General features: G+C 40.9%; 1 protein-coding gene across 1 annotated transcript; it reads left to right on the plus strand.

Moving 5' to 3' along the window:
• Nucleotides 1-2455: 2455 nt before the first annotated feature.
• On the plus strand, nucleotides 2456-7688 carry LOC144807606 (uncharacterized). The gene is made up of 2 exons (XM_078673243.1): nucleotides 2456-2573; nucleotides 2723-7688. Exon 2 carries the CDS (start codon nucleotides 3657-3659, stop codon nucleotides 5403-5405), a length of 1749 nt encoding a protein of 582 aa, XP_078529369.1. The 5' UTR covers nucleotides 2456-2573; nucleotides 2723-3656; the 3' UTR covers nucleotides 5406-7688.
• Nucleotides 7689-9538: the final 1850 nt, after the last annotated feature.

Below are 9538 nucleotides of genomic sequence, written 5' to 3' on the forward strand. Positions count from 1 at the left end.
GACTGTATTAGCAGCTTGGAAGGTTTGGAAAGCAAATAAGAAAATGTTCATGATAGAGAAAGTCTCCTGGTATACCCCATTAACTGTTGCTACTTGCTTTCCGAGTGTATTTTGGGATAGGACAGTGCAGAACTGGCGGAGTAAGGGTATAAAAATAGTGGGGGATTTGTATACGGAAGGGGGTCTGAAATCGTTTAATCAGATCATGGAACAATACCATATACCCGGGCAGATTTTTTAAAATATTTACAAATTAGGAACTATCTCCTCACTGCCCGGTGGAATATTCAGACTAATTCTCTTATTGAAGCTAGCCGAAAAGCAGTAAGAATAGGGGGGTTATATAGTTGTATGTTAGAAACAAGATCCAATGATTTGGAAGAACATAATCGTAAGTGGGAAAGCAGGTTAGGATGTTCTGATATTAGTTTGGAGACCTCCATTGAATTAGCTAGTCGATTATTTATGACTGCTAACCTGTCTGCCCAACATTATAAAACTATTTTTTATTTATATATGACACCTCATAAGATTGCCAAATGGGGTGGTGGACAGGAGGGGAAATGCTTTCGCTGTGATAACCCTGATGTAGATGTGATGCATATCTTCTGTACGTGTCCACTATTAAAAGAATTATTAGAGCATGTTGATAAATTTCTAACTACTATTTTGGGAACACCTATTAATTTGTCGCCTACGCAGCTTTTGTTGGGTGTAGAGATGGGGGTAAAAGCTGATAGTGTACCAAGGAATGCTATATATTTGAATTTTTTAGCAACAGCAGTATTAAGGCTATGTATAGCTTCAAGCTGATAACAAAGGGATCCCCCATAGTTTGAGGCTTGGAGGGCTAGGTTCTAGGCTAAATTTAATTTAGAGTATAATTTGTATGCATTAAAAGGTAGGCGTAAGCGAAAGCTGGGCTTACAAATTTGGGGTCCTGTTTTATCTTATTTGGATTTTTGAATGGCAATTTTTTTTTGTTGTGTTTAATTCTATGTACTAAAGTTGGGCATACCAGAAGAAGTCGATCTGCTATGGAACTGTCCGAGTTAAATGTATATGCTTAAATGTGGTGTGATGGTTAAGACGCATGTACTCACTATACTTTAATTTGTTTGTACTCTTGTGAGTTGAATACTCATGTATTGCTAATAAAAAACAAAAAAACAAAAAAAATAAACATAGGTGTGTCAGCAGGACGCCACTCCACTGACCATGATGCAAAGATCTCATCAGGCTATTGATCCTTACAACAGGGTGCATTGCCACCACCGCTCTAGCTGTTAAACCCATGATAGTCCTCTGCCTTAAATAGGGGAACACTTGGTGTGACCCTCCAGGTCACAGGACCGGTCCAAGACCGCTCATAGTCCCTTGTTAGAAGTTGCATAGTACTGGGGTGGCAGAAAAATCTCATGTAATTGTTTTTTTTAAAACGTTGTGGTATATTTACCCCAGTAACATGCAGTCACAAGTTTGACGCCATGGACAGGGGAGTTGCCACGAGGAACAGATTCTTCTGCCTGTCAAACCACATGCCATTCACTATTTCATAGTGTTTTTCTGCTTTTATTTACCACTAGTTTTAAGCAGGTGGAAGATAAATGCATGTGGTTGGTTGGGGGGCGATGGGTGAAGCAGGGGAGGGAAGAGTAAAGAAATGTCTAACAAAGGGAAGAATTGTGTGTTTCCCACAGTTTGTAAAAAAAACAGCATAAGTCTTAGCTGCTTCTCCTACACCCAGAGTCTTGTGCGTCTTATCAGTCTAATTTTCCTGTCTGGAACACAATTGTGTCCTGTATTTCTGCACCCGGTACATCCAGGTGCAGAAAAACCCAACAACTGATAATCAGGTGGAATAAAATGAGCACATGAAAGTACTCCTTAATTTCATTGCCCTTGGTTCATAGTCTGGACCATAGTTGAGGGATATGTCTAGGCATAGTCCTCGCAGCACACAATAGATTTGCTTGAGGCTGAGGCCAAAACTCAAAAGCCAGGATACCAGATACAAGTAGGTGGTAACTCAGGGCAGGGGGAAAACGCCTGTTGTCCGTGGAGGAGATATTCCCGTCCCTGAAATCTACGTTAAAAATTAATTAATAGTATCCTTTTTTAAATATCGGTTTGGTGCCAGTGCATATGACTTTCATTTCTGCCTTTGGGATTCTATGTTACAACTCCATAGGGTGTATGTATCCTTTGTGAGCTTAATAAAATGTTGAAAATTCTATAAATCCTCACTCCTACATCCAAGTACTCTCAGGCTACCATTCTACACTCGGCTCTGTTTGAAAAACAGCTCAACATTTTCAAAATTCTGCAACTCTGCATTGATTTGGCTTGTAAATTATATTTTTGGAATTTTTCATGTATTAACTATTTAATTTTAATACTATAGGTGATTAAAATTACTGACGAAGAAAGCAAGATTTAGCACAAAGCAACTGAAGTCAGTGCCATAAGAAGGATTATTTTGAAAAACTGAAGGACATCCAGCATTCTACGTTTAAACAATTTCCAAAATCTAGGTGTGGTGAGGAAGTGGGAGCTGAGGAAAGTACTATACTGTAAGTGAAGTCTCTAATTTAGCATTTCATCAACCCAGAGCAAAGCCATATCTGTGCACAGAATAACCTTCATCTAAAACATCATGTAATTCCAGAGAGGAAGCACACACTACATAAAAGAAAGTTATAACAAAAAGTTTCTTCTTCAGACCATCAAAGAAAAGACGCTGAGAGAAGACTCCGAAGCTGACACGTTAACAACCGAAAGATTGGAAAATCACCTTTGTTCAACAACCGTTTTTAACCAGTTACACAAGTTTGAGACTATCTGCCTCTGGGTAGAAAACCACGACCCACTCTGCTCACTCTTGCGAAAACCTTGAAATTTGACCACTTTATTGTGTTCATGACCATCTCAGATTGTTTCCTTTTTATTGTGTACTGTTCTGTAATTCTATGTAAATCACCTCAACATTATCTGCTGTGCATGAGGGATATGTAAAACTGTTAAAGATAAAAATTGATTAAATGAGCACCGTTGCGCTATAGATAATGTAAATAAATCCTCGCCTTCAGAACTACAAATCTTAACCTTACACCAAACAAAGAAAGGGTAAAAGGAACCAATGTTCTGCGACTAATGATCCACAATAGTACTGTGCACGTTCTAACGCCTTCAGTTACTGCCATTACACCAGTGCAAAAAGGTACTTATCAGTTTAATCATTAAATATCAGACTAACACATTATCACTGCATTGTTAAGAACCTATACAAATAGATTTTAGAAAATCTTCAGTCACAAAATAAGTTGCTGCCGGATAGGCTATAACCTAAAGACTATTATCTACTAGAAACATTTCGACATGTGTTACAGGGCTGCTTCCAGACATATTCTGCTCAATTCAAGTGTTAAGAAGATTACACACAATTTCTTTTAGAGATAAATGCTGAACATTATCTAAACAAGCCCAGCTCTAAAATCGGGTTCACTCTTACTGTGGCATATAAGCAAGAGAAAACTAAACATAGAGATATTAACTCTAGGAATACACCTTATAAAAACACGACCTGTGGGAACAAATTCAGTGTTTAAAACCGCCTCAATCAAGGTAAAATAACCTAAGTTGGGGAAAAAAGTTACATGTGCCAAAAAAGATACAGCCATAAATCTTATCTCACAGAATTTGACAGAATGAACACTGGGGGAAACCACTTTCAGTGCAATGTATGCCAAAAAAGTTTTAGGCGTCAATCTTATTTCACTGAACATATGAGACTCCACACTGGGGAAAACCACTCTCCGTGCAAAGTATGCCAAAAAAGTTTCAGGCGTAAATCTTATCTTACTGAGCATATGAGAATCCACACTGGGGAAAAACCTTATCAGTGCTCTGAATGCCAGAAAAGGTTTAGTCTCAAACCGAGTCTATATCTACATGCATTAACCCACTCTGGGGAAAAACCTTACCAGTGCGCTGAATGCCAAAAAAGTTTTGGCCTTAAATCGAAACTCACTGAACATATGAGAATCCACTCTGGGGAAAAACCTTATCAGTGCTCTGAATGCCAGAAAAGGTTTTGTAACAAAGCGAGCCTATCTCGCCATGCATTCACCCACTCTGTGGAAAAACCTTATCAGTGCACTGAATGCCAAAAATGTTTCATTGACAAAAACAGGCTCGTTCAGCATACAAGAACCCACACTGGAGAGAAACCTTTTCAGTGCTCTGAATGCCAGAAATGTTTCAGTTACAAAATCAGACTCACTGAACATATAAGAATCCACACTGGGGAAAAACCTTATCAGTGCACGGATTGCCAGGAAAGGTTTTGTAACAAACAAAGCCTTTCTCAACATGCAATAACCCATTCTGTGGAACAACCTTATGAGTGCTCTGAATGCCAGAAATATTACAGTGTAAAACGTAGTCTCACACGGCATAGAAAGATTCACACTGGGGAAAAGCCTTATCAGTGCACTGAATGCCACAAATGTTTCAGTGAAAAAAGCGTTCTCAGTCACCATATAAGAACCCACACTGGGGAAAAGCCTTATCAGTGCACTGAATGCCACAAATGTTTTAGTGAAAAAAGCGTTCTCAGTCAGCATACAAGAACCCACACTGGGGAAAAACCTTATCAGTGCACTGAATGCCACAAATGTTTCAGTGGCAAAAGCGGTCTCAGTCAGCATATAAGAACCCACACTGGGGAAAAACCTTATCAGTGCTCTGAATGCCAGAAAAATTTCCAAAACAAAAGAAGTCTTTCTCGACATACAATAACCCACACAGGGAAAAAACCTTATCCATGCTCTGAATGTCAGAAATGTTTCATAAACAAACTCAGTCTCATTCAGCATATAAGAACCCACACTGGGGAAAAACCTTATCAGTGCTCTGAATGCCCAAAAGATTTCACACTTAAATCACTTCTAACTGCACATGTGAGATTCCACACTGGGGAAAAACCTTATCAGTGCTCTGAATGCCACAAATGTTTCAGTGTAAAAACAAATCTCATTCAGCATATAAGAATCCACACTGGGGAAAAGCCTTATCAGTGCTCTGAATGCCACAAATGTTTCAGTGAAAAAAGCGGTCTCACTCAGCATATAAGAATCCACACTGGGGAAAAGCCTTATCAGTGCTCTGAATGCCACAAATGTTTCAGTGAAAAAAGCGGTCTCAGTCAGCATATAAGAACCCACACTGGGGAAAAACCTTATCAGTGCTCTGAATGCCAGAAATGTTTCAGTAAAAGAAGGACTCTTGCTCACCATATAAGAATCCACACTGGGGAAAAACCTTATCCGTGTTCCGAATTCCAAAAGTGTTTCAGCCAAAAATCTAATCTCACTGAACATGTGAGAATCCAGACTGGTGAATAAAATTATCAGTGCTCTAAATGTCAGAAAATATTCAGAGGTAGAGATGGATACAAGCTCCATAAGAAAACACACCATCAAAATAATTCAGTGCTCAGAACGCCAGAAAAACATCAATTTTAAACGCAATCTCGCTCTACATGAGCAGACGCACACAGGGAAAAAACATTACCAACGCTGTGAATGCCAGAAATTCCTATTTGATAGGCACAGCCTCACTAACCATAAGCAACTCCATACTGGAGAAAAACCTTGAGTGCTCTGAATGCCAGAAAAGCTGCAGAGAAAGCGCTATCTCACCATGAGAAGCTCCACACTGGAGAAAATCCTTATGTCATAAAAGGTTGAATCTGAAAGACAGTGTTATGCTTCATGAGAGATTCCATTCGGGGGAAAAATCTTATGAGTGCTCGAAATGCAAGCAAAGATTTGGTTACAAATTACTTCTCACTTGTCATGAGCAAACTCACATGGGAGAAAACAACCTTATGTGTGTTTTGAATGTCAGATAAGGTTTAGTCTTGAATACAATGTCATTTCACATGAGAGAATTCACACTGGACTAAAGCCTTATACAGGAGGGTAAAGCCAGAAACGTTACACTCAGAAAGGAGACCTCACTAAACATGAGAAATGCATCCACACCAGGTGAAAAGTAAGGCGTATCTTGAGTTGCAGAAAGCTTCTAACAACCTGACTTTACATGAGAGAGCACATATTTTAGTTGCAATAGGATTCATCAAGAAACTCTTGCAGGATAACTTAGGCTGCCCACATGCAACCTCCAAATAAATTTCAGGCCTTACATTTTTTTTAATTTCAACAAAATCCACAATTTGAGTATCTCAAAGTTACAAAACTCTCAAGGTCTTTACTTTATACAGAGAAGTGTTAGTGCTTGCAAAAATCAACTAATTGCCAAAAAAATCACAATATTAATGTCTTCAATTTTACTCCACCCAAAAGTTTCTACTCACCTTTGTTTCTTAACATATGACTGACTATATGACTCTATATTTTCATGATAAGATTAAGCTTTGGTGGAGTTCCTAAATGAAGAACTCCGCGAAGTGACAAAAAAACTCTGGCGCTCTATTTGGAGTTCCGCGAGCAGCGGAGTGCGTAAGGGTCATGCCGTTTGTGGTGATTTTGATCCAGGGGTGTCTGTCCCGCCCTGTAAAAATGATCGCGAAAGGCACCATGTGCAGCACAAGAGGGTGCAGTTGCTTCTACTCGAGCTGCAGCTTTGTCAATGTGAAGGAAGGTTTCTCAATGCGAGTGGTTGTGACCGGCCGCGACCACTTGCATTGAGAAATCCGACGACCAACTTTGAGAAATCTCGGCAGGAGGTTGATTTTGCTCGCCAACTAGACCTTGGCGAGCTCGAGCAAGGAAAAATCTCATCAGGTGGTGGATTTGCCTTGCTCCAGCACATGACGTTGAAGAGCGTGAGCATTGACAAAAACCTTGCTACGCTCCATGGAGCAGAGTTTTTAGGAACCCTGCGAGCTCCGCTGAGTTCACCACCCAGAATTAGATAATATACAACAGCAGGAAAACATAACAAACCAGTTACTTGCCTTTGGTAACGCTTTTTCTGATGGATACTCCTTTACCTGCAGATTCCTCACCTTGTGAATATTCCCCACACGCCAGACTGGACCCTCAAACTTTAAAGCAGTCCTGCTGCACGCAGTAGGAGACATCATGCAGCTCAGTGTCGACATCATCCTGCTCCAGAAGTGACAAGCGTAGACGCATAGAAGCACTTCCCATGTGCACTGTGAACAAATACAGGGGTCTGTGAGTTCATTATCTCACAGGTCTGTATGACATATGCAGGCCCTGGGCAGATATTAATTCACAATTTTTATCATGATTAGAATTCAGATGAGGCCTTTTCATTTCCCAAAATTCTAATTGTATTCTCAGCAGCAAGTGTATATATAAAATCATTGAGCGATGACTGTGCAGTGCTCAAGATGAAAGTGATATGATGATAAAACAGTCCGATCCACATTATGTTCACAATAACAGGGCTGAAAATACTTTCGTACAATACAAGTTAAGCAAAGGCGATTCTTGGAAGACTTAATTTATATGAAATTGTCCCTGTATAGTTAATATTTTGACTGTTCCAGTTAATTACCATGGTCTCATCAGGACGGTAGATCGCCGCCTCTCCAATATGCTTCTCAACTATATTCAATACAACCTAGTAAGGATTCTTCTGTATCTCAGGGCAGCGTACCTGGGAGGAACTCACGTTCATCTAAGCAGTTCCAGCGCCCCTTCGTCGGACCAAACAACTGCAGCCAGTGAATCCTCGGCTCGCTGTCAAACAAGGTCAAGTGTGACACTTCTTGATGAGACCACCGTCATTGACTGTCTTGTCTGTGAGAAGCTGCACCAGCCCTCCTGTGATGGTGGGCCGGAAGACCTTCACCGCCAAGTGAAATGCTCGCAACTCCCAACAGCTTGTTGTGGAGTTGGGTCTCTGCCGCTGACGAGGGTTCCCTAATCTCTGTCTTCCATATGGCCTTCCCATCCCAGAAGTAATACATCCGTCGCCACTGTTAAGTCTGGGTGGTATAGGGAGAGGGGTCTGCCACTGACATAATCTAATTCACTGGAGGAAATGTTGGGTACGGCCTACAATAGGGTGAGTCAGTGTCTGGAAGGACACAAAGAGGTTTTGCAGCTGCAGCAGGTCCCTCAGTGGCATGATGTCCCGGACTTTGCCTTTATGTGCTATGGCTTTGAAAGAACTGGGAGACCTGTTGGGTTTGCAGCAGGGTCTGGCGCTGGCAGTGTTGAAAAACCCTACAGTAACCAAAAGGGGACGAGATTTGTGATGAAATTGCGTGGCGGAGGCAGACAGACCAAAGGAATCTGCCTGGGGCCTAGTCCACTTTCTTGCTTAAAAGGCGAGAGCCATCGAATAGCTTGTCCATTAACGATACTCGGGTTTCTTTAGAGAACAATATAGACCTAATCTTGGCAATGCACTGTAGTTCTGACCCAAGCAATAGGCTATGTCCAAGTCACAACATAATACAAACTTTGCTGCAACACATCTATCCTGAATAGCTTGTGTTCGCCTGCAGAATTTGGGCCACTGTTTCCCACAGGGCATGATTATATTTGGGAGCATTGTCATTGAGACCCTCCAGGATTTAGCGATGTGCCAAAAAAATTGCCAGTTTTGTAACAAGTCTGCATTTTTTTAAAAAATGCCAGTGAATGCTACCTCGTCCTTGCATTGATCCAGTGCTCGCCAATCGGCCAATAAAAGGAGGAGTCTCAGCAGCAGGCAAGTGATGTGTTCTTTGTTTATTTACTCCTCACCGGCCTGCCTGCTGTTTTGCATTCATCTGGAGGGCTTCGGACTCCCCCACCAGACAGTAGGACCTCATCTTGCACATTGTTACCAGTCAGTTTGTCAATTAGGGCCTTTTAGATTGAAGACTATCCATCTGTCTGCGCCTTCCGCGCCATGGTACTCCTATGATCTCAAGAAATGTAAAAGAAAATGTAGGCACCAATAACAATTTTAGAGGAAGAGTAACAGCCTATTGTTCAACACAGTTAAATCACTTTCATCATTTGGTTATAAAAATTTAGCAACTCCCAGCCAAAAAGCTGTGATGAACTAGCCGAATCCTTTTTCCCAAAGTAAATAAAATATTCCTGGATTTTAAGATAACACCAGATAATCTTCAGGGACAGATATAGTGGAGTAACGTACGGTGAATAAACTAACTTACCATTTCCTGGTAATGAGTACATTCACCCCACTTTCTGAAGAGAAAGTATCTAATCTTATTAGCACTATGAAATGTGGAGCAGATTCTTGCCCTCCATCCGGTTTCATCTACCATTTCTGCTCATCTCACTTTGTTATTACAATGGTGCTCAAGTCCGTCTTTTTTCCAGATGCTTAGAAAAAGCATCGATTTTGCCACTTCTAAAGACACCTTCCCTCGACCTCCCAGATGCAAAGAACTACAGACCCAGATTGGTCCTTCCTCTTCCTGCTAAAATTTTCGAAAAGGCCATGAATCAGGAGATCACCACCTTCTTTGAAAATACCGACTGTCTAAATCCCTACTACTGTACAGAGTCAACCTTATCAG

The sequence above is a fragment of the Lissotriton helveticus genome, unplaced genomic scaffold (genome assembly GCF_964261635.1).
Source record: "Lissotriton helveticus unplaced genomic scaffold, aLisHel1.1 SCAFFOLD_404, whole genome shotgun sequence".
In the NCBI taxonomy this organism is placed as follows: Eukaryota; Metazoa; Chordata; class Amphibia; order Caudata; family Salamandridae; genus Lissotriton; species Lissotriton helveticus.